The 26380-nt window shown below is 35.4% G+C and overlaps 1 protein-coding gene across 2 annotated transcripts in view; it reads left to right on the forward strand.

The window, feature by feature from the left end:
• Nucleotides 1-24186, forward strand: part of TBC1D12 (TBC1 domain family member 12) — a 120683-nt gene extending 96497 nt beyond the window's left edge. The window contains exons 7-13 of one of the 2 annotated variants that reach the window (XM_063102697.1): nucleotides 601-681; nucleotides 3377-3465; nucleotides 4868-4939; nucleotides 19317-19445; nucleotides 19711-19820; nucleotides 21947-22205; nucleotides 23104-24186. In XM_063102697.1, the coding sequence (XP_062958767.1) occupies nucleotides 601-681; nucleotides 3377-3465; nucleotides 4868-4939; nucleotides 19317-19445; nucleotides 19711-19820; nucleotides 21947-22205; nucleotides 23104-23172 (809 nt within the window). In that variant the 3' untranslated portion in view covers nucleotides 23173-24186. The remainder of the gene's footprint in view (nucleotides 1-600; nucleotides 682-3376; nucleotides 3466-4867; nucleotides 4940-19316; nucleotides 19446-19710; nucleotides 19821-21946; nucleotides 22206-23103) is intronic. The other variant, XM_063102698.1, reaches the window with a different exon arrangement.
• The last annotated feature ends 2194 nt before the right edge of the window (nucleotides 24187-26380 follow it).

Consider the following 26380-nt stretch of genomic DNA (forward strand, 5'->3'; position numbering starts at 1 on the left):
TAAAAAGATAGGGTGTAGATCCTTAGACCAAATCTGTGTGGAATATAGATAGCCTTAGATAGCAATAGCATAATGGAAAAACCAGTTTCGGCATAGAAAGAAAGCAAGAACTAACATTTATTGAGGGGCTATAAGGTGCTAGGAGCTTTACATAAATTTTCTTGTTTAATCATCAGTAACTCTGTGAGTAGGTGTTGTTTCCAGTTTACAGATGAAGAAAGCCAAGTTCCAGAGTGGTTAAGTAACTTTCTTGAAGTCCCACAGGTAGTAAGTGGCAGAGAATCTAGCTCTGACTGACTCCAAAAATCATATTTCTGATGTCCCACAATGATACTCCTTTAGCAGAAGCATCTCTTCCTGCCTCATACGTACATTCTATATTGTAGCTATTTGGATGGTCTTTCTGCAGTATTTTTATTTGCTGTCTTCCTGGTTGTATAATGAATAGTTTTGGTAGAATCAAGTACTCAGATTTGCCAATTTTTTGATACTTGCTATATCAGGGATACCTGACCTATAATAAGTAAAGAGTAAAAATAAAAATATGTGAATATATTTCTTTCCTATTTTTAATGAATTTTTGTTCTTTTTTTCTCCCAGAACTTTATGAAATTTTCCTCTCAAGAGCAAAAGAACGGTGGAAAAGCTTCGGTGAAACAAGTTCAGAGAATGATACAGAAGGTGTGATTTTTTTTTTTTAAAAGAAGAATTTCAGGATGAAAATCCAGCCACTGAAGACAATAGTGTGATTTTGTATCATGTGTGAGGAACTGTAGTAATTGCTTTATATACATTATCTCCTTTACTCTTAATAACCCTTTTAGTAGGTGGTATTATCCTGAATTATTTAAGAGGAAACTGAGGCTTAGAGTAGTTAAATAACTTGTAAGCAGGGAAGCTGGGATATAGCCCATGTTTTGGTGGACTCCAGTGTACAGGACTTAAATCACAAAAGTAGGGCTAATGGGATGAAGTATTTTTAGGGCAGACTCTTACTTAACTTAAAGGTAGATGATCTTCACTCCTCACTTGTGATCTCTTGTCTCTCCCCACCCACTGATTTTCATTCACTCCCTTATATATTATTTATAATTCTTATCATGTCTTATTCTTTGTTCATTTAATTCACTCATAGCCACCATCTTTTCCTCCTCATCAATTCTTTTCCTAATCGTTTTGGAGTAAACAGGAACACTTTTTTCCCTGTCATTGTAGTTTATTAAATTGAGGTAAATTTATTCAACCATTTATTGTCCTTGAATAGTGAGGAGCTATTTTTCTGGCAGTCACGTTTCTTTTCTATAGGTGTTCTCTAGAGTGTGTAAACAACTCTGCTAAATTATTTGAAAACTTTTTTCTGTTTTAGAAAAATGAACATTAGGGTAGGGACAATTGACTAAACAAGGTCAGAGAGAAGACTTGATTTCCGGAAGGGTTCATGTATATCATCCTGAGGCCTATTAGCTATGTCAGCTATTTGTGGGGAAACAAAGTGCAAGGAAGGTGAAGATGTAAGAAATTTTCTACTGGCAGGGTCTCAGCTGTTTCATCATTCTTTTTAAACTTGTTTTTATGAAATATTGAAATTATAAGAAATAAAATTATTATGTCTGGCCAGTTAGCTCAGTTGGTTAGAGCATGGTGTTATAATACCAAGGTCAAGGGTTTGGATCCCCATACGGGCCAGCTGCCAATTTTTTTTTTAAATTATAAATAAATAAACAAAATAAAATTGTATGCATTCACTTCTGAGACTTTTGTCATAAATAAATGGAGATAATTTCAATGGAAATTAATTGAATGTAATGAAGACTTTTCCAATCAGAAGCAGTGTTCCATTTAAACTGCTGTTTTTTATTTCCTGAGTGTTTACAATTTGTAGTTATCATTTAACATTTGGTCATTATCTTTTCAAGTTTTATTTCTGCCTCATCTATCTTGCTCTCCTTCTGGGACTACACTTAGGTGTATTATAGATCATGTAACATTGTCCCACAGACTGTTACATTTTTTTTTTCTAATTAGTCTTCTCTCTCTGCTTTAGTTGAAATGGTTTTTACTGATCTTTAATCAAGTTCACTGATCCTTTCTTCTGCTCTATTCAGTCTACTATTAAATCTGTTTAATGAGATTTTAATTTCAGATATTATGCTTTGTACTTCTAGAATGCCCACTTGGTTATTTTTATACATTCTATTTCTCTGTTGAAATTCTTCATCTTTTTGTCCTATACATTTTCCTCATCTTTTTCTCCATTTTGTTTAATATACTTATAACAGATAATATTCTTACTTGTATTTTAATAATACAAGTAAGAATATTTTTATTTAGTAAGAATATTTTTATTTAGTAAGAATATTTTTATCTGCAGGTCTGCTTCTATTAGCTGGTTTTCTCCTTGATTATAAGTCACAATCTCCTGCTTCTTTGTGTAGCTAAAATTTTTAATTGTATGCCAGACATTGCATATAAAAATAATACAGAAACTGAAGCTGATGTTTCCCCTGCAGAGGAAGCATGCTGTTTTCTTGTTAGGCTGTTGGATTAGGGGTTTATCACCTCAGTTTAATCAGTAATTGAGCTAGGCTGGGGAAGGTTGCAGCTTTAGATAGATTTAGTTTATCTTGGGTTTCAAGTTTCTTGATGGGAAGAACTGTCCTAGTTCTATCACTGGCTTTTCCCTCCAATAATATGCTCTCCCTAGGAGGATGTGATTTGGGGTGATTTCATTATGTCTTTCCACCTCAGCCTCCTGCACTCAGCAGAAGTCCTATAGGGAAAAACCAGATATACAATGAGGGCTCTTCCAGATTCCTATCTATCATGTCAGTTGTATTTGGCAGCAAAAAACTCCTTGGATTTCTTTTTCCCCAAGCAGAGTACCTTTATCTATGGCAAGCTCAATCCTAAGCCCATGTTCAGATGTGGCAGATGCCCTTAAGAAGAAAAACAGCCACTGGTATCCACTCACATAGGAAAGGCTCTTCCCTTTCTGAAGTTTAAATCCTCTAGATCTTTCTATATCCACAGCTCTCTGATGACTTTAAAAAAATGTGATATTTGTTTTTAATCTTTTGTAATTATTTGTTTTTTCCTAGTTGTTAACATGGAAATGGTAGTCTACCTTTACCTTCTATAAAAACTGGAAGCAGAAATCCTTTACCATATAACTTTCTGATTAATGTATAGATATTTTCTTCATAAAAGAGACTCTAAGTTTTAGCAAAAGCTATGTGGCATTTCTTGAAATTTCTTGATTATTCAGCTTTTAACTTCCCTTAAATAATACACATGCTAGATAATCATTCTGTTTGTACAAAATTGAACTTGTTACAGCCAGGTGATCATTTAAATTTTATCTACTTGGTAAATGCAGGTATATCTGTTGCTGATCGAGAGGCCAGTCTGGAATTAATTAAATTGGACATATCCCGTACATTTCCATCTCTCTACATCTTTCAGAAGGTGAGGGTTTCTAACCAGCTTGTAACTAGTTTTTTTTTTTTAAGAAAAAATATTTTAGGGCTGGTCTGTGGCTCACTCGGGAGAGTGTGGTGCTGATAACACCAAGGCCCCGGGTTCGGATCCCATACAGGGATGGCCGGTTCGCTCACTGGCTGAGCGTGGTGCTGACAACACCAAGTCAAGGGTTGAGATCCCCTTACCGGTCATCTTTTTAAAAAAAAAAAAAAGAAAAAAAATTTTAATGTCCAAGGGAACAAATTCTTTAAGTGTCCAGCTATTATGTATTTTTATATTATTTTATTTTATGGTATTACAATATTTTTTTTTGGTGGCTGGCCAGTAAGGGGATCCAAACCCTTAACTTTGGTGTTACAAAGCTGTGCTCTAACCAGCTGAGCTAACCGGCCAGCCCTCTAATGTATTTTTAAAAAGGCAAAACTATAAAAATTGGGAGCCTTTATATAAATAGTGTAAGGCTAGTAGGAAAATTTTACAGGGATTTCTGTTATTTTATTTAATTGACTAAAATACATTGTAGTTAACAAAATGTGTGATACCTTGCACATGTAGGTACTTGATGAATTTTTGTTATGGTGAATTTCTTTGTTTTAGTTTTTATTCTATAAAATATTCAAATTCTTAATATTTCTGTCTAGGGCTGGCCAGTTACCTCAGTTGGTTAAAGTGTGATGTTAGAACACCAAGGTCAAGGGTTTGGATCCCTGTACTGGCCAGCCACCAAAAAATCCCCATATATATGTGTGTGTGTGTATATATATATATGTATGTATAGTTTGTCTAGTAAATTGTTAAAATATAAAAGAACTCTGTCCCAAAACTTAAATCTTTTCAGAATTACTATTGAAATAGGAAAAAGCTTATTTTTTTGTACAGAGGCTGTTATGAAGTTGCTTATACTTTATGAGAAATGACTGCATTTTATACGTATTTTATATTTGAATCAAGACTTTGTACGTGGAATTCTGCTATCTTTAGATTGATAACAGTAAAATGAGATAAAATTTTTACCATTAATACGGCTTAAGTTAATGTAGCCTGATGGTTTTCTTTTGCTGAAATTGTATAATATAAAGTGAAAGTTTGTATCCATCGTACTCTTATTGTACCAAATCTAGAAGTCTTTAAAATGTTTTGCAAACTACATAGTAGCTTGTATCCATCAAGTGAATTTATTTGGCTTTTGTTATTGTTCAGGATTATATCTTTTTTATTAATAATTTAGAAAACATCTTGGCAGAGTGCATTTAGAATATTTTTGACAATTATTAAATATACTAAAACTAGTCATTTAGGAAATGCTGCAGTTTATTAACATGTTATATGACAATTAACTCAGAGAAAGCTATTTGTATAGTTTCAAATTTCAATTTTCTCTCCTAAGGGTGGCCCATATCATGATGTCTTACATAGTATCTTAGGAGCGTACACATGTTACAGACCAGATGTTGGTTATGTAAGTATTTGTTTCAGTGTTTTTCGAATATAAACATTTTATCTATTCTCTTATCAAAATATCTTATGTTGTATTAGCTCCCATATGTCTACATCTTTTTATTTGTTTCTTTTGAGGGGGGGTTATCACCTTACCCACAGAGGAATCTTTCCATCTCTTGCCAGGAGCTTATGAAACTGGCTGCCAGCTTTCTAGGAGAGCTGCTGGGTATTTCACCATGCAATTTGTATACTTTTATTTAATGCCTCTGCTATCAGTGTGGTATCTTCTCCTCCTCTCCCTACCTTCTCTTCCCTGATTCTGCCTGTAGAGAATAGACCTCTTACGTTCTGCCAGGTTAAGGGAAGGATAGGTACCTGTATATTCAGGGTAGGCAAAGAGATTTGCTCCTTTTATAGACTTCCAATCAATTCTATTTTTAGTCCTACCTCTCAGTTTCAGAGATAGCTGATAACTTCAGTTCCTGAGTCTTTCCAAGGTTTTGTGGCTGAATTGGCTTGCTGGTTATTGGCTTCTTCCTTTGCAGATATTTTGACATTTTTCACTTATTTAAATTAAAAGTTTTAAAATGCTGTTGACATCTTTTATCTACTATTTATATCCTTTTCCATTTTCTTTGTCCTCATAGCTTAATACTTGTTTTTTTCTTTACTTTCATTTTAGTTGGATTTGGGGAGGGAATAAGGAAAAATGTGAGTTTTCAATTGCCCTATTTAACTGGAAGTCATAAAACCTTCATCTTCTCACCTTTGTCTTAAAAGAGGAATTTGAGAGACCTCACTATAGGGTGGCTGTCTGGTACAGCTTACTTTGTTCTGTTGCATGTTCATTTGTATGTTCATTCATTCATTCATTCACTCACTCAACAGATATTTATTGAGCACTTATTACTACATGCCAGGCATTGTTCTAGACACTTGAAATACCTCAGTGAACGAAAGAGTCTTCCCCTTCTGATGCTAACAGGTTAGAAGAAGGAAACAGACAATAAACAACAAATGAGTAAATCATGTTATATTAAAAGGTTGTAAATGCTATCAAAAAAGTATGGCATGGTAAAGGGGGGAAGTGCCAGATTTGGGGTGCAGCAGGTTGTAGCATTAAAAAGGGGGTCAGATAGTTCTTATGGAAAAAGTGAGATTTGAGTAGTCTTTAAACTCTCATTCATGTATTCTGTAAGAGAATTGTAAAAACACTACGTATTTCTCTTACATGTTTGATATTTAAATTTTTTCATTATAAGTTTAATTTAGGATTTAATTTTTAGCTCTGGTTAAATATTGACATTTCATATCTCTTTAAAAAATGTCTCCAATGGAATTTAAATACTATAATGATTTTATATATGTCATCATCCATTTAAAGAAAAATATATTAACAAGCTCTTCATTAATATTTTACATTTTTGCTTTTTCTCTGAACTTGTATTTCTGTTTCATTTCTCTCACAGAATTTTATTCTAATGTAATATATTTTTTGCTGAAAAGTCTTTTAGTGATCAACTTATTGTACTTCTGCTATAAATATGTAAATGATTTAAAATTTTAAAATTAGTTTTATTTCTGATGCACATAATGTTCTAAATATTAAAATTTTTTCTTCTGATTTGTGTTATTATAATTATTAGTACACAACAGATCAAAACAACAAATATATTTGAGAAATTGGATAAAATAATAAATGCAAAAGAAAAAATTTTTAAAAACATCTCATATAACTTCTTCAATTTTATTGAAAACAGAAGATTGTTTACTACTTGGCTTATAAAACATTTGTTACCAATCATTAGAAGCATTCACTTTCTCAATTTCTAGAAACTACACCAAAAGCCTTTATTGCGATTAATCAAAACATCTATTAATTATACCTGCTACACTTTCACTTAAAGGAACCTTATATAATCTGATATACTCAGAAAAATTTGGGAAAATTAAAATGCTGTTACTGTTATTACAGCTATAATGATATTTTTTAGAATATTATTTTTGTTATATTGTATCTTTTACACATTTTTTAAATCCTGAAGCTGCAGATTTATTAGTTTATTGAATTTGTGTAAAATGGCCACCATAAACTTACCTGGTAATGTTAAGGCACATTGGCAAACCAGTCAGCCAAATTAGACTTACTTTATAAGATGAGATAAGAATAGTATAGACTATATTGGAATACATATTTTATGATGTGATTTGACAAAATAGATTTTTAACTAAATGAGTACCATGCTGAATTTATAATCATGCAGAAGTTTTATCTCTGAATTTTATTCTTGAAAAAATTGGCTAATCTTTGTTCACATTCCAGTTATATTTAAAAGAACCACAGGCACCAATCTATACTGCTTTTGCTATTCTCTTTATTTGTTCTCCCGAGATTCTCTCTCAAGGGCTATACGTTCTTTGAAAAAAAGGTGTAGTATAGAAGAGGTGAGGTCACTAAATGAAAATTGTCATTACTTATCCCTATTCTACCATATAATGGAATTCAGTCATATATATTCATATATATGACAGGAAGCCAGAAGCTTTCCTCAAGCAATATGTAGAATTATCCTTTTGTTTCACATTTCATGCTTCAGAGCAATTCACAATAGTAAGTTTTGTAATGAGTGAGGACTGTGACTTTCACCTGCTACGGTGAATGCAGTGACATTCTCAGGTAGATCATGTTTAGAAAATACTATAGATGTAAATTGAGGATCTGGAAATGAATTTCCTTAAAATTATCTGTGACAGTATACTTTTCAGACAGTCTTTATGTATTTCCAAGCTATACTTATCCCAGTGTAAGAACACTACTATTTAGACAGTGTTAGTTTTCCACTTCAATGAAGTGGTTATAGCTTGCTTTTGGGTAGAGCAGTTCTGAGTGAGTCTTGAGTGTTACTTGTCTGTAGGTCCACTTATGGAAGCTTTCCCCTTTTAATCAAGGTGGTAGCTATTATTTTGCCTAGATTGTATCTTCTGGCACTTAAAGTGAACTGGGCCTGCACTATGGTTGAACTCTAAGATGGGTGTATCATAAAAGTGGAAAAGAGAAGACAAAGTAAGTTTCCCATAAGCCTCGCAGTATCTTAGGAGGAGTCAAACTGTAGACCAGGAATCAGATATAAGAACTGAACCATAAGAATTTTGTAACTTTTCCCACATTAATTTTTTTGTTACAGGTCTCTTTCTCTCTCCATAGTTACTATCAATAAGACACCTAAGGGCTGGCCAGTAAAAGCTCAGTTGATTAGAGTGTGTTGTTATAACACCAAGGTCAAGGGTTCGCTTTCCCATACAGGCAGCTAGCTGCCAGGAAAAAAAAAAAAAGACCCCTAAAATAAGAAGAAAGGTATGTGTATATATCTGCAAAGAAAATAAATAATGGGAAGATGACTTCCTCCCATGTCCTAGCTAGACATAGAGGAAGGATAAAAATTTCAAATGACAAAAAGTAGGTGCGTTACACAGGTGCTTCAAATTGTAAAGTTTTATTTCTTGTATACATAGGTGTGGTTTTTTTGTTGTGTTTTTGTTGGTTTCCACATTATTATTTTGAACAACTTCAAACTAATAGGGAATCCAATCAGGGTCATCATATGTGGTATTTAGTTGTTATATCTCTTTAGTTTTCTTTAATCTAGAACAGTTCCTCAGCTTTTTCTGTCTATCATGACAATGATACTTTTGAAGAGTTAAGCTTGGTTGTTTGCAGAATGACCCTCAATTTGTATTTGATTATTTTTTCATGATTAGGTTCAGGTTAAACATTTTTGACAAGAATACTGCATAAATAATGTGCCTTTTCAGTGCATCATACCATAAGTTGGTAAATAATACAAAATATTCAGAAGTATTGGACTCTGAAGAAATTGTAGAAATAACTTTGGTTTTCTTATTTTCCTTTGTGTATGCACAAGAGTGATATATAATTAATCTGAATGAACTTTAAATAGTTTTATGAATATACATAACATAAAAATTGTAAGTGATAAAACATTGTCATTGCTTAATTGGCAGCATTTTTCTCTTTTTTAGTGGTATGTAAAATAATATTATTTATAATAAATTCAATTTAGTTTTAATCCCTTCTATTTGCTTTCTGTCACACATGGTTAACACTTTGCCCCCTTGTATCCACTCAGCAAATATTCTAGTACTAAGAATACAATTGTGAACAGAAATAGTCTGGTCTCTATATGCTTCCTATTGTTGCTGTAACAAGATACCACAAATTTAGTGGCTTTAAGCAACACAAATTTATTATCTAACAGTTCTTGAGGTCAGAAGTCTGAAATAGATGTCAGTGGGTTCCAACCAAGGTGTTGGCAGGGCTGTGTTTCTTCTGGAGGATCTAGGGGAGAATCTGATTCCTAGCCTTTTCTACCTTCTAGAGTCTGCCTACATACATTCTTTGGCTCATGGCCCCCTACCTCCATCATCAAAGCAATTCAGTATAGTATTCATATCTCTGTCGACTCTCCTGCTTCCCTTGCTAACCTTAGAAGGACCTGGTAATGATTACATTCGGCCTATCCAGATAATCCAGGATAATCTTCTCATCTTAAAATCCTTATTCACATTTGCAAAGTCCCTTTTGTCATGTATGGTAACATTTTCACAGGTTCCAGGCATTAAGACATGGACATCTTTGGGGGGCAGTTATTCTGTCTACTACAGTGTCTGTTTTGGTGCAATTTATATTCTAGAAAATCAAGAAGAAATGTACATTAGCTACTGATAACTCACAAGCAAACATTTATAGAGCTTAGTGTTTTACTCAAAGCCTTAAACAATATAAATACATCCTACTTTTTTCAAATGTCTTCCCTTATTCTCGTTATAAATCCTGTGCTTCAATTGGGCTGGTCCTATTTTTTCCCATTTCTGTGTCTTTGCTCATGCTTCTTCTTCATTTAGGAATGGTTTTTCCCATTTTCCTGGAATCCAGCTCAATATCTCAATATCCACAACCGCTTATTTCTTAGAATTTCATCAGCATTTCTTACAGACATCCCTTATTCTCCCTCATTTTCTACTCAGATGTGTTATAACAAGGAAAACAATCACCTGATTTTCATTAAACTTTGTGATTCTGTACTCTATTTCAAAAGAATTCAGACTAAGAGAAAATGAAACTAAATAGATAGTATACTTTTGTTAGGCTTTTGTAGTAAGTAAAATCTGATACTTTTTTTTTTTCAAAAATTTTCCCCAGTACTTTTTTTTTTTTTTTAATTTTATTTTGTCGATATACATTGTGGCTGATTATTGCTCCCCTTCACCAAAACCTTCCTCCCTTCTCCCTCCCCCCTCCCCCCCAACAATGTCCTCTCTGTTTGCTTGTCCTATCAACTTCAAGTAATTGTGGTTGTTATATCTTCTTCCCCCCCCCCCCCCCCGGTTTTGTGAGTGTGTGTGTGTGTGTGTGTGTGTGTGTGTGTGTGTGTGTGTGTGTGTGTGTGAATTTATATATTAATTTTTAGCTCCCACCAATAAGTGAGAACATGTGGTATTTCTTTTCCTGTACCTGACTTGTTTCACTTAATATAATTCTCTCGAGGTCCATCCATGTTGTTGCAAATGGCAGTATTTCATTCGTTTTTATAGCTGAGTAGTATTCCATTGTGTAGATGTACCACATTTTCCATATCCACTCATCTGATGATGGACATTTGGGCTGGTTCCAACTCTTGGCTATTGTAAAGAGTGCTGCGATGAACACTGGGGAACAGGTATACCTTCGACTTGATGATTTCCATTCCTCTGGGTATATTCCCAACAGTGGGATAGCTGGGTCGTATGGTAGATCTATCTGCAGTAGTTTGAGGAACCTCCATACCATTTTCCATAGAGGCTGCACCATTTTGCAGTCCCACTAACAATGTATGAGAGTTCCTTTTTCTCCGCAACCTCGCCAGCATTTATCGTTCAGAGTCTTTTGGATTTTAGCCATCCTAACTGGGGTTAGGTGGTATCTCAGTGTGGTTTTGATTTGCATTTCCCGGATGCTGAGTGATGTTGAGCATTTTTTCATATGTCTGTTGGCCATTTGTATATCTTCCTTAGAGAAATGCCTGCTTAGCTCTTTTGCCCATTTTTTAATTGGGTTGCTTGTTTTCTTCTTGTAAAGTTGTTTGAGTTCCTTGTATATTCTGGATTTTTTTTTTTTTTTTTTTTTTCCTTTTATTATTTATTTATTTATTTATTTATTTATTTTTTCACTGCTGGGGATGGACAGCAGCCATCCATTTAATATTCATTTTTTTTTTTTTTTTTTTTTCTGGTACAGTGGCTGGCATTTATTTTTTTTTTTTATTTTTATTTTTTCTTTTTTCTTTTTTAAATTTTATTTTGTCGATATACATTGTAGCTGATTAATGCTCCCCATCACCAAAACCTCCCTCCCTTCTCCCTCCCCCCCTCCCCCCCAACCATGTCCTTTCTGTTTGTTTGTTGTATCAACTTCAAATAATTGTGGTTGTTATATCTTCTTCCCCCCCCCCCGGTTTGTGTGTGTATGTGTGTATGTGTGTGTGTGAATTTATATATTAATTTTTAGCTCCCACCAATAAGTGAGAACATGTGGTATTTCTCTTTCTGTGCCTGACTTGTTTCACTTAATATAATTCTCTCAAGGTCCATCCATGTTGTTGCAAATGGCAGTATTTCATTCGTTTTTATAGCTGAGTAGTATTCCATTGTGTAGATGTACCACATTTTCCGTATCCACTCATCTGATGATGGGCATTTGGGCTGGTTCCAACTCTTGGCTATTGTAAAGACTGCTGCGATGAACATTGGGGAACAGGTATACCTTCGACTTGATGATTTCCATTCCTCTGGGTATATTCCCAACAGTGGGATGGCTGGGTCGTATGGTAGATCTATTTGCAATTGTTTAAGGAACCTCCATACCATTTTCCATAGAGGCTGCACCATTTTGCAGTCCCACTAACAATGTATGAGAGTTCCTTTTTCTCCGCAACCTCGCCAGCATTTATCGTTCAGAGTCTTTTGGATTTTAGCCATCCTAACTGGGGTTAGGTGGTATCTCAGTGTGGTTTTGATTTGCATTTCCCGGATGCTGAGTGATGTTGAGCATTTTTTCATATGTCTGTTGGCCATTTGTATATCTTCCTTAGAGAAATGCCTGCTTAGCTCTTTTGCCCATTTTTTAATTGGGTTGCTTGTTTTCTTCTTGTAAAGTTGTTTGAGTTCCTTGTATATTCTGGATTTTTTTTTTTTTTTTTCTTTTTTCCTTTTATTATTTATTTATTTATTTATTTATTTATTTATTTTTTCACTGCTGGGGATGGACAGCAGCCATCCATTTAATGTTCATTTTTTTTTTTTTTTTTTTTTTCTGGTACAGTGGCTGGCATTTATTTTTTTTTTTTATTTTTATTTTTTCTTTTTTCTTTTTTAAATTTTATTTTGTCGATATACATTGTAGCTGATTAATGCTCCCCATCACCAAAACCTCCCTCCCTTCTCCCTCCCCCCCTCCCCCCCAACCATGTCCTTTCTGTTTGTTTGTTGTATCAACTTCAAATAATTGTGGTTGTTATATCTTCTTCCCCCCCCCCCCGGTTTGTGTGTGTATGTGTGTATGTGTGTGTGTGAATTTATATATTAATTTTTAGCTCCCACCAATAAGTGAGAACATGTGGTATTTCTCTTTCTGTGCCTGACTTGTTTCACTTAATATAATTCTCTCAAGGTCCATCCATGTTGTTGCAAATGGCAGTATTTCATTCGTTTTTATAGCTGAGTAGTATTCCATTGTGTAGATGTACCACATTTTCCGTATCCACTCATCTGATGATGGGCATTTGGGCTGGTTCCAACTCTTGGCTATTGTAAAGAGTGCTGCGATGAACATTGGGGAACAGGTATACCTTCGACTTGATGATTTCCATTCCTCTGGGTATATTCCCAACAGTGGGATGGCTGGGTCGTATGGTAGATCTATTTGCAATTGTTTAAGGAACCTCCATACCATTTTCCATAGAGGCTGCACCATTTTGCAGTCCCACCAACAATGTATGAGAGTTCCTTTTTCTCCGCAGCCTCGCCAGCATTTATCGTTCATAGTCTTTTGGATTTTAGCCATCCTAACTGGGGTTAGATGGTATCTCAATGTGGTTTTGATTTGCATTTCCCGGATGCTGAGTGATGTTGAGCATTTTTTCATATGTCTGTTGGCCATTTGGATATCTTCCTTAGAGAAATGCCTACTTAGCTCTTTTGCCCATTTTTTAATTGGGTTGCTTGTTTTCTTCTTGTACAGTTGTTAGAGTTCCTTATATATTCTGGATATTAATCCTTTGTCAGATGTATATTTTGCAAATATTTTCTCCCACTCTGTTCGTTGTCTTTTAACTGTTAATTGTTTCTTTTGCTGTGCTGAAGCTTTTTAGTTTGATATAATCCCATTTGTTTATTTTTCCTTTGGTTGCCCGTGATTTTGGGGTCGTGTTCATGAAGTCTGTGTCCAGTCCTACTTCCTGAAGTGTTTCTCCTATGTTTTCTTTAAGAAGTTTTATTGTTTCAGGGTGTATATTTAAATCCTTAATCCATTTTGAGTTGATTTTAGTATATGGTGAGAGGTATGGATCTAATTTCATTCTCCTGCATATGGATATCCAGTTATCCCAGCACCATTTGCTGAAGAGGCAGTCCCTTCCCCAGTGAATAGGCTTGGTGCCTTTGTCAAAGATCAGATGGCAGTAAGTGTGTGGGTTGATTTCTGGATTCTCTATTCTATTCCATTGGTCAGTGTGTCTGTTTTTATGCCAGTACCATACTGTTTTGGTTATTATAGCTTTGTAGTATAGCTTAAAGTCAGGTAGTGTTATGCCTCCAGCTTTATTTTTTTTGCTCAGCATTGCTTTGGCTATGCGTGGTCTTTTATTGTTCCATATAAATGACTGGATAGTTTTTTCCATTTCTGAGAAAAATGTCTTTGGAATTTTGATGGGGATTGCATTGAATTTGTATATCACTTTGGGTAGTATGGACATTTTCACTATGTTGATTCTTCCAATCCAAGAGCATGGAATATCTTTCCATCTTCTTGTATCCTCTCTAATTTCTCTCAGCAATGGTTTGTAGTTCTCATTATAGAGATTTTTCACCTCCTTGGTTAACTCAATTCCTAAGTATTTTATTTTTTTGGTGGCTATTGTAAATGGGCAGGCTTTCTTGATTTCTCGTTCTGCATGTTCACTATTGGAGAAAAGAAATGCTACTGATTTTTGTGTGTTGATTTTGTATCCTGCTACTGTGCTGAAATCATTTATCAATTCCAACAGTTTTTTTGTAGAGGTTTTAGGCTGTTCAATATATAGGATCATGTCATCTGCAAACAGGGACAGTTTGACTTCATCTTTTCCAATCTGGATGCCCTTTATTTCCTTCTCTTCTCTGATTGCTCTGGCTAGTACTTCCAACACTATGTTGAATAGGAGTGGTGAGAGTGGGCATCCTTGTCTAGTTCCTGTTCTTAAAGGAAAAGCTTTCAGCTTTTCCCCATTCAGGATGATATTGGCTGTGGGTTTTGCATATATGGCTTTAATTATGTTGAGATACTTTCCCTCTATACCTAACTTATAGAGGGTCTTTGTCATGAATGAGTGCTGAACTTTATCAAATGCTTTTTCAGCATCTATAGATATGATCATATGGTCCTTGTGTTTGAGTTTATTAATATGGTGTATCACATTTATTGATTTGCGTATGTTGAACCAACCTTGCATCCCTGGGATGAATCCCACTTGATCGTGATGAATAATTTTACGTATGTGTTGCTGTATTCTGTTTGCTAGTATTTTAGTGAGGATTTTTGCTTCTATATTCATCAAGGATATTGGCCTGTAGTTTTCTTTTTTGGTTATATCTTTACCTGGTTTTGGTATCAGGATGATGTTTGCTTCATAGAATGAGTTTGGGAGATTTGCGTCCGTTTCAATCTTTTGGAATAGTTTGTAAAGAATTGGTGTCAATTCCTCTTTGAATGTTTGGTAAAATTCTGCTGTGAATCCATCTGGTCCTGGGCTTTTCTTTGTTGGGAGCCTTCTGATAACAGCTTCAATCTCCTTTATTGTTATTGGTCTATTCAAATTTTCTATGTCTTCATGGTTCAGTTTTGGGAGCTTGTGTGTGTCCAGTAATTTATCCATTTCCTCCAGATTTTCAAATTTGTTGGCATATAGTTGTTTATAGTAGTCTCGAATGACTCCTTGTATTTCAGATGAATCAGTTGTAATATCGCCTTTTTCATTTCTAATTTTTGTTATTTGAGTCTTCTCTCTTCTTTTTTTTGTTAGCCATGCTAATGGTTTGTCAATTTTATTTATCTTTTCAAAAAACCAACTTTTTGATTCGTTGATCTTTTGAATTGTTTTTTGGTTTTCAATTTCATTCAGTTCTGCTCTGATCTTAATGATTTCTTTCCGTCTGCTAACTTTAGGTTTGGATTGTTCTTGTTTTTCTAGTTCTTTAAGGTGAAGTGTTAGGTTGTTCACTTGCCATCTTTCCATTCTTCTGAAGTGAGCATTTAATGCAATAAATTTCCCCTTCAATATTGCTTTTGCAGTATCCCACAGGTTTTGGTATGATGTATCATTGTTTTCATTAGTTTCAATAAATTTGTTGATTTCCTGCTTGATTTCTTCTTGGACCCATATGTCATTGAGTAGAATGCTGTTTAATTTCCATGTGTTTGTATAGTTTCCAGAGTTTCGTTTGTTATTAATTTCTAGTTTTAATCCATTGTGGTCTGAGAAGATACATGGGGGATAATTCCAATTTTTTTGAATTTATTGAGACTTGATTTGTGACCTAATATGTGATCTATCCTGGAGAATGATCCATGTGCTGATGAGAAGAATGAATATTCTGAGGTTGTTGGGTGGAATGTTCTGTAGATATCTGCCAATTCCAATTGGTCTAGAGTCTTGTTTAGATCTTGTGTTTCTCTACTGATTCTTTTCCTAGATGATCTGTCTAATATTGACAGTGGGGTGTTCAGGTCCCCTGCTATTATGGTATTAGTGTCTATTTCCTTTTTTAGGTCTAATAGAGTTTGTTTTATAAATCTGGCTGCTCCAACATTGGGTGCGTACATATTTATGATTGTTATGTCTTCTCGATGGATCAGTCCTTTTATCATTAAGTAGTGTCCCTCATTGTCTCTTTTTATGGTTTTTAGTTTAAAGTCTATTTTGTCAGATATAAGAATAGCTACTCCAGCTCGTTTTTCTTTTTTGTTTGCATGGTAAATCTTTTTCCATCCTTTCACTCTTAGTCTGTGTGAATCTTTATGGGTGAGGTGGGTCTCTTGTAGGCAGCATATAGATGGGTCCTCCTTTTTGATCCAGTCAGCCAGTCTGTGTCTTTTGATTGGGGAATTTAAGCCTTTTACTTTAAGAGTTGTTATTGAAAGGTGTTGATTTATTCCTAGCATTTTGTTGGTTGTTTAGTTGTCTTAGGTGTCTTTTTTTCCTTGCTTTCTGATTTACTGTTTGGTTTCTGTGTTTGTTGGTTCCTTAGGTTGTAGATAGCGTTTTTGTTTGCTTGTTTTCTCTTCTTGAATGCCATTTTTATTATACTAGTGGGTATTGATTTTTCTTGGGTTTTTATGGCAGTGGTAGTTATTTTTCAGGAACCAAACCCAGTACTCCCTTGAGGATTTCTTGTAAGGGTGGTCGTGTGGTAATGAACTCCCGGAGTTTTTGTTTGTCTGAGAAATATACTATTTGCCCTTCATTTCGGAAGGGTAGCCTTGCAGGGTAAAGTATGCTTGGCTGGCAATCTTTGTCGTTTAGTATTTTGAAAATATCATCCCATTCCTTTCTAGCTTTTAGGGGTCGTGATGAAAAGTCTGATGTTAGCCTGATTGGGGCTCCCTTATAGGTGATTTGATGCTTCTCTCTTGCAGCTTTTAAGATTCTCTCTTTGTCTCTGAGTTTTGCCAATTTGACTATGACATGTCTTGGAGAAGGCCTTTTTGGGTGGAATACGTTTGGAGATCGTTGAGCTTCCTGGATCTGAAGATCTGTGACTTTTCCTATACCTGGGAAGTTTTCTGCCACTATTTTGTTGAATATGTTTTCAATGGAATCTCCATTTTCCTCCTCTTCTGGAATACCCATGACTCGGATATTTGAGCGCTTAAGGTTGTCTGATATCTCTCTCAGATTTTCTTCCATGTCCTTGATTCTTTTTTCTTTCTTTTTGTCTGCTTGTGGTATTTCAAACAGCCCATCTTCAAGTTCAGAGGTTCTCTCTTCAACTTCGACAAGCCTGCTGGTTAAACTCTCCATTGTGTTTTTTATTTTGCTGAATAACTTCTTCAGTTCAGCAAGTTGTGCTACATTTTTTTTTCAGGACATTGATTTCTTTGTACATTTCCTCTTTCCGATCCTGTATACTTTTCCTCATTTCATCATGATGTCTAGCTGTGTTTTCTTGTTTCTCATTCAGTTTCCTTAGAATTATCACTCGAACTTCCTTGTCAGTCATTTCAAGGGCTTCTTTTTCTATAGGATCTAGAGTTTGAGATTTATTAACTTTTGGTGGTGTACTTTCTTGATTTTTTGTAATTCTGGTATCTTTTTTTTGTTGTTTATTCTTTGTGGCAGGGGGTTTCACAGTCCACTGGTTTGAGACTAATGACTAACTAGGATGTTGCTGTGGTTGCCAATTTCGTATGGCTACCTCCGTGGCTGCTCAGTTGGCCTCTAGTGCCTTGTGTGTGTGGTGGCCTCCTCCGGGGAGCCACCTTTCTGTTCAGCTTGGACTCTGCTGGGCTGGTGGATCACGTACCACAGGGTGTGTGATCGCTGTTGAGCTTTCACTTCCTGTGCAGGACTTCTCCCTGTTCCGTGTGCTCTGGCCCAGGCTGTTGGATCGTGAAGTGGCGACCCCACCGGGTTTGTGGGTTCTTTCGAGTCTCCCCCTCCCTGGCCGCACGTCTCCCCACTCTGTGCACACTGTGCTGGGCTTGGGCGTGTCTTCTGCACCCCTCCTCTATCGGCTGGGCCTTCAAGACCCTGCTCGGCACCGCTTCGCCCAGGAAGTCTACCAGGTTTCTGCTAGGCACAGACGACCGGTAGCTCTGGGTGCCTTTGTAGCACTGTGTAGATCTTTCTCGGGACTTGTTCACCTTTGTATCCCCCCGGTATAAACCGAGTCTAGCGCCCGCCTGCAGCCAGCTCTCCAGCAGGTTCAAGCGGATCTGGGAACTTTCCGACCACACTATTCCCAACCAGACATTGGTTAGGCTTTTTTTCCGAACTGGTGGCCGCAGAGATGGTATCTGCCTCCCAGTAACAGGAAGTTTACTGGGGGCCGGAGTCCAGGGTGTGGTAGAGTGACAGTCGGCCCGCCCGTACTTCCTTGCCCTCCCAACACTGGCTGGGGATGCCCCACGCCACCAACCCGCCAGAGAACCGCGGAGGGAGTGGGAGGGGCGGCCGGTCCACAGGCTCTGGAAGGCCCCACACCAGGGCAAGCAAGTGGGAGGGCTCAGTGATGGCCGAGCCGGGCGGAGCTGCTCGCACCTGGGAAAATGGAGGCAGCCCCGGGGCGGTGAGTGGCCTGGTGGTGCAGGCGGGAGCCAGGTGGGCATCTGCCGCCCACAGGACTGGTCCAGGGGTCACTCACAGGGTTGTGCTAGGTTGGGTGTTCAGTCTCTGTCTCTGGTTTGTTGCCTTCCCCGTTCTCGGCCGCTGCCGCCTCGGGCTGTTCAGTCGCGGCGCGGCTCGGGCGCTCCCAGGAATCTTCTTTAATGCCGGCCTGAAACCTCGAATCCTGAATAGGGCAGCTGGTCGCCTTCAGCGCGGCCCCAGCCTCCGGGATCCTGTCTGCATCCACAGCAGCCCCGGTGCCGCGTTCCACGTCTCGAGACTCGCTTTTGCAGCTAAGAAACAGTTCTTTTCCTGCTCCACACTTCAAAGCTGTTGCCTGTAATTGAGGCAGCCTCTCCTGCCAAGGGCAAAGTGGTGGTCACCCCCCACGACCGGCCACCAGCAGCAGTCCTCCCTTAAGAGATGGCATGAGGAAGGTCCACAAGTTTCCCAGGTGCCTGAGGCCCAGTGGCCGCCTTTTCCACCTCAGCTACTCCGCGCCAGCTGCCGCAGCCACCGCCATCTTGAAAACCCCCCCAGTACTTTTTAAACTACATCACATGAACAAAAAATGTAAAATAGGGAGGTTTCATAATTATTAGGAGTTCTCTTTATTTGCCTTTGCTTGGAAGAAAAAAAGAAATCTTGGTTAATACTACTTTGTAATGTCACTTTGTAAATCTTCAGGAGTATGATAAAATAAACTGCTTAGAATTATTATTGTAAGTCCATGTTGATTAATTTCTTTTCCCATTGAAGGTCCAAGGGATGTCCTTCATTGCAGCAGTCCTTATTCTCAACTTGGAAGAGGCAGATGCCTTCATTGCATTTGCAAATCTCCTGAATAAGCCATGCCAATTGGCCTTTTTTCGTGTGGATCACAGCATGGTATGAACCTTCAAAATGTATCGTGTTTTCCTTCATACGTTTCTGTAATTTGAATGCCCTCTTGGAATGAAAAACAGTAATTAAGAGAGTAAGATAATCTGATCTAATATAAACTTTTCATTGTATTATAGTTTTATGAATCCTTGATGAAAAGACTCAGAAAGAAGTGCTCAATAAAGCAGATTTTCTGTTAATGTTTAAGGGTTTAATTTATCTATTTATAGAGTATATTCTTTAATAATTTTACTTATTTTTCTCTCTGTAGATGTTGAAATATTTTGCAACATTTGAAGTATTCTTTGAAGAAAATCTCTCCAAACTATTTCTTCATTTCAAGTCTTATTGTCTTACACCAGATATATACTTGATAGACTGGTAAGTATAACATACATAACATATAATAATGAAAAGGAAATAAAGTATAACTTTTCATATGTTTTAGGAACTAGAGTAAATCTCATGCACGGTTCATACATATAAAGAACCTTCCCTTACAGATAGAGAAACTCCCATATTGCTATGGAGAGGCATTTGATTAAGAGTATAGACTCTGGGTTAAAATCAGAATCTCTCAGTTTGTATTTTAGTTTCTTTTTTATAAAATGAGAATAATAATGTCTATATCTTGAGTTATAGTGAGGGTGTTTTACATGGATTATCTCATTCAATGGCTAGCACATACTAAGCTCTCAGAAAGTTGCTGTTCCTTTATTATTCTTAACATAGAAGGGCTTATGATACTTATGATAGTGTTTTTTTTTTTAACAAGGACTTTGTTTCAAGGCTTTATCCAGTTTTCTGACAGAGGAATGATGCCATATTTAGGTGCTAAGTTCTTTTTCATCTTTCTAATTTAAGATTTTCTATTTTAACTTGGAGGGTTTGCCTGGCAAACAGTAAACAGTTGATTATGGAATGGTGGGTGAATTTTGCCAAAGAGATGAAGAGTTGGTTTTAAGATAGGTCTAGAGTACATAAAGAATATTTAAACTTTAAATCCTAATTATTCAAAACCAGTAGGTTTCATGTAAATGCTATTAAACTTTAATATTAATATAGAGACATACATACATACATACATACATACATGAATGCATTGACCAAATATGTCCTCCCAGTTGTTTGGGTTTTCTTTTATTTAGACTATTAGAAAACCTCATTTTTTAATGTATTCTCTTCCATTCCCGCTGGGAACATTAGAGTTCCTCTGGGAAGGATCCAAAACGGTGGGGAGAAGAGGGGTTTTATATCATGGGACCCAGAATACCAAGATCAAATACTTAACTCTGTGAAAGTGGAGGGGAACCACAATTGTCAGTCTTGAGGAGTGTGAACATGGGGTATATCAGGATCACAACTGATAACAGGGAGCAGGATGGAACTAATAATGAGTGAGTACTGTGTACTAGAAACTGTGCCTAGGCACTCCAACTTTTAACATTGAGTTGGTATTCTCTGTACTAACCGGAGTATGCTTTTTGTTATGCAATTAAATATGTGTTTATAATTTAACAAGTAGAGATGGACTTTTGTTCTGTTGAGCTTATTGTATATAAATTCCATAATCACTTTTGTAAGAGAAGAAGGAATAAGTGGCAGTGCTAAAGATTTTTTTTTTTTCTTTTTTGGTGGGAGAACCTTTAGTTCCCTTTCTCAAATTCCATTGGCACTGCCTCAAATAAACACAATCAGCACAAAAAAATTGTGTACTTTTTTTGCCAAGGCAACTTCAAGACAAAGTCCTCCAGCACCTATTCTCCCAATTCCCCAATCAGAATGCCTCCTGAAGCACCACTGAATAAAGAATTACATGGTCAGACATTGTAAGAGAGGATGGGAAAAACCATTTTAGTGATTTTGTTGGAAGGTATACATGCTTCAAAAGAAGTGGTAAATAAAGCTTGGTGGAGGGGAAAAAACAAAACAGTGGGTGTTTGTGGAAGGGGAAGAGAAAAGAAAGAAGTAAGCCTTCATGGGTTTGTATTAAGTTACAAAAGACTATAATTGTGTTCCTCATACAATAATAATACGTAACTTTTAAGTATTACTTATGGCCAGTACTGTTCTAAGCACTTTACGTTTATTAACTCCTTTAATTTTCAAAACAATCCTGAGAGGTAGCTAGTATTATTATATTTAGTTTACTAATGACGGAATTGAGGTACAGCCAGGATAAATATTTTGCTTAAGGTAACACAGCTAATAAGTGGCACATTCAAGATTCAAACTCAGGAGTTCTGTTTCCGGAACCCATATCCTTAACCACGAGGCTATTCTGCCACTCTAGTTTGTATCAGGCCTTACCTCTATGTAAGGTTGTAAATTCACATAATTTCATTATTTATGACTTAATTTCTCACTAGTCAAGTTTGAGAGAAGAAGCCATATTTTATTTGTCTTTTTATCCTTCATTAAGCACTGTTTTTTCCCATTGAGATTCTTAGTGAGTGAATGAATGAATGAGTAAAAAATTTCAATGACTATTTTTTCCCTAATTTTAGGATCTTCACATTATATAGCAAATCACTACCACTTGATCTGGCCTGTCGAGTCTGGGATGTATTTTGCAGAGATGGGGAGGAATTTTTATTTAGGACTGGATTAGGTATCCTTCGATTATATGAAGATATTCTCCTACAGATGGACTTTATTCACATAGCACAATTTCTAACTAAATTGCCAGAAGATATCACATCAGAAAAGCTGTTCGGCTGTATTGCAGCCATTCAGATGCAAAATAGCACCAAAAAATGGACTCAGGTAGAGTGACGTTTTTTCTACCTTTAATAGATGTTTTAAAACATTCAGTTGAAAAACCAAAAAAAAAAAACATTCAGTTGACTTCTTGTAAAAAGTTATGTTTTTCTCAAATTTAGTGCTCAAATTAAAAAATATATATCTTTTAAAAATTATTTTTGGCTTTGGAAATGCAAGCATTTAAAATAGATTGCCTCCTTTTCAACTATTCAAACCTAGGGCTTTATTTTTATTTAAGTCCAGTAATATTTTATGTTTAGTAAAATACAACCCATAATAGTCATTTATTTGCTACAGCAGTTATATAATTACTTTGGTACTTCAAATAGACAACAATTTTATTAAACACCTGCTATACAGTAAGGGTTTGCAGTAGAAAGAATATAATATATGATTCTGGCTTTTTATGTGCTTAGTCTCATCAGGAAAAGGAACATACTGGCAGTCAGTGATGTAAAAAAACAAACATATTGGCAGTTAAATGACATAAAAAGATAGCATTATCACTTGATCATAAGGAAACTAGGGAAGCAAACATATTGGCAGTTAAATGACATAAAAGACAGTATTATCACTTGATTTATGAATGATACAGACAATTGGCATTATAAGTTCACAGCTTTATTGCTTATGAAAATAAAATGTGTGAATATTGGTCCAGAAAATGTTCTGTTACCAAATGATAATTACAAAATATTTGGCAATTGATGAAAATTAGAATCTAATCATATTCCATAAAATTGAGTTTTAAAAAACAAGGGGATTTGAGAATGGCAATCTTTCAGGGAATAGAGTTAAGTATACTAAAGCTTTTTTTATGTTTATGAACTTTAGTTATTTAAAACTCTTTAATCTGGGTGGTAGTTATTGAGGATTAATCTTTATTTTATGTAATTTCCAGGTCTTTGCATCTGTAATGAAAGATATTAAAGAAGGAGACAAGAACAATAGTCCTGCTCTGAAAAGCTGATCTTCAAAATGAACAGGCTAATTGAAATATAAAAAATGGTTTTTTGGATAGAAGTTTTTGTTTCCTATGTAGAAAGCATGGAAAAAAATGTTGGAGAAATCTAAAAGAAGCAAGAGGTGGAAAACTGCTGATTTTAAATCCCATAGCTGAAATAAACAAAATAAGTAACTTATTGGCAGTATTATATTGAAAAATATTTTGTAGGTGGAGCCATTTTTCAAAGGAAAGTTTCAATGGCTAGTTCATACTCCATAATTTGGAGTGAACAGTTTAACGCAATAAATTTTTTAAATAGCTTTGGAGATACTTCAAATTTTTACATCTTTTCTTTTTTAACAGTTACCACAGTGGCACTTTGGAGGTCTGAGTATGATTATTAAATACTACTTTAACCTCCAAAATATTATAGTACAGATATTATCTCCAGATCTGACCATTTGAAGATACTACAGACCAAGAGTAAGCATCGACTGTAAATCATATAAGTCACTAAAGATGTTTATCTTCATTCACAGGTTGCAGTAAATTTGGGTTTTCTGGGAAATGGAAACATTGGTGGGAGATTATTGTTTGTTTAGGTGTTTTTCCACAATATTGTGTCTATTTGTTTTTGAAGAGAAATTCTTTCTCTTCCTTAAGGAGTTCCTATCAAAGAGTTTTAGCCTCTCTGTTTCTAACAAACTGCTCATCTAGTAATTTTACATTAAGAAAACTAAAAAACTGGTAGAAGGAAAGTTCTTTGCACTTTAATGGATTGAAGACTTGACTTTGAGAGTAAGTCCAAAAAAATAAATGAAGACTTTCCCTAGTAAGAATTAAAAGTAATGAATCCTGAGAGTTCAAGCATGCTACTCGGTAAGACTTTAAAATTTTTAGTTAAAATAACTCCACTGTCTGTAGAAACAAAATTTGTCAATTTCAGTTTAAAATTCGAAATCTTAATACATAGCTAAGTCCATGACTTGTAAAACACCAGGCATAATTTTTTCTAATCAGTGGAAATAAGAGTAAAATAAAAAGGTAAAATTAACTTTTTTTCTGAGTCTATACTTTGATAGCAATTATGGATAAAGAAATTATTAATCATTGGTAAATTGGCATTGTTTATTATACTATATTTAATTTTTACACCTAAACTAAATCACTTGAGTATTATTAGTGATAGCTGTATAACATGCTATTTGGTTAATAATTAGATTTATAGTGTGTTTTTATGTTGCAGTTTGGTTTGAAACGACACTTAAGCACACTATTTCTATTAGTGGTATATAGTCTTTTCAATAACAAGCTTGAGATCCTTGTTAATGTAGTGGCTGCCTCTTTAGGAGTATGGGACCAGAGGATGCCCAAATATTTTTACCCCATGGGTCATTCTAGTTGAGGGACTACTAGTGGAACCCTCAGAAGTTAACTCCTGTCATAGGGGCTTGTTTAGTGGAAACTGGCAGTGTAATAAAATATTGAGGGAGTGTCCAGGGTCTTTAATAGGTTTTAGGATGACCTTTTAATTCTGGTAACTACATCCTTGGTATCGGTGTCTCTCATAGAGGGAATGTAACCTCTGGCAGTAATCTCATTGAGGTTATTCTACCTGCCTAAATTTAATCTTACTTTTATGTATTCGTTCCCTGAATTGACCTAAGTTACTGTATTTCTTTTTCTTATTTTTTATTGTACAGTTTCTTTACCTTTCAAGTATAAATGTGTATATAAAATGTAAATACAAGGAATTCACTAAAAACCACTCATAACAATTACTGTGTAAATAAAACTCGTAAGCAGAGTAATTACTTGAAATGAGTCTTTATTACTTTGGGAATATCTGGTTTATTCAACCACATCAGGAGGAAAAAAGGAATATGCTTTTTTTTGGGGGGGTGATTTCTCTTCTAAGGGATGCGGTAGACCTTCAGTCTTGTGAGACTGACAGTACTGGCAGCTAAAATATTGTACTGTATCTTCCCTTGAACCTGGTATACAGGCAATATGTGGTTATTCACACAATCAGTGTATGGCAGTTTCTGTTTTTGTTTTCTGGTTAAAGTATATTTTGTAATTAAAAAATAACTTTTCCTATAATCTCAAGATATAAAATTTAATATAGTATTTCATTTGTCTGCTTAATATATATATTTCTCACTTTATTGTTCCTTTAGCCCAGGTCTACATTGCATTATTTAAATGTGCTACTAGATTAGCTCAGTTGGTTACAGTGTGGGCTAACACCAAGGTCCAGGGTTTGCTCCCTTTACCATCCAGCTGCCAAAAAAAAAAAAAGCAAATAAATGCTACTAAAAGATTCCAATAACTATGGTTTTCCAAAGTCAACTTTTGTTGATTTCTTTTGAATTGATGACCTTCATATAATGTTATTGGTTTGAGTATATTTGTTTGACTTTACAAAGGTTAGGCAGCATTTGCACAGTGTATTGAAATTTTCAAAGACTTTGGCTTTAGGGTAACAACTTTCAATGTATCTTATGAACTAATGCTATTTTTACCTATAACAGTCAGCTCTATAGAGTCTATACTTTTGGAAGGTATAATTAATTCTACAGCATATAACCATAAAATAATTTATCTTCACAATATCATATGGTTTCATTTGATTTCCATTTTCTATTTTTGTTTGGATAAGATAAAATTATTTTATATTCCAAGAGCATATTCAGACATCAGGCATTGGTAAAAAAGAGGCAAAAATGGTGTGAGATAGTATTGGAAAATCAGATTTTAATTTTCCATGACTAATTAACAGATAGTGTCAGAAAACAAAGTCTTACTTCTGGAAAAAAAGTGATTTTTGTATTGAATTCATATTATTTTGCTGTTTGACAAGCATTGTCTAAAATATGAATTCTTAAATGTAGTAAAACAGCATTAATTAGAACTTTACTGCTATACAATATGTAAAAACTAAAATGAAATGTAAGTTTTAAACAAGGTTTCAGGGAAACTAGCCATCTCAGAGAAAGACTTTGCCCTTTAAAAATATTGCTTGTTTACTAAGAGTGTAATTGAAAAAGAAGTGGGTTACATGGAAATTTGAATTAAAGCAGTAATGTTTGTTAATCCCTGATTATGTGCCATGCACTGGCGCTTAATATTTTGTTAGGCTACATGCAATTGTAAGGCTCGGGAAGTAAGCAAAATTGCTTTTCTTTCCAAACACGCTGCTGTTCATATTGATCATCGCTTGGTTCCAATT

The sequence above is a fragment of the Cynocephalus volans genome, chromosome 7, assembly GCF_027409185.1.
Source record: "Cynocephalus volans isolate mCynVol1 chromosome 7, mCynVol1.pri, whole genome shotgun sequence".
NCBI classification, from domain to species: domain Eukaryota; kingdom Metazoa; phylum Chordata; class Mammalia; order Dermoptera; family Cynocephalidae; genus Cynocephalus; species Cynocephalus volans.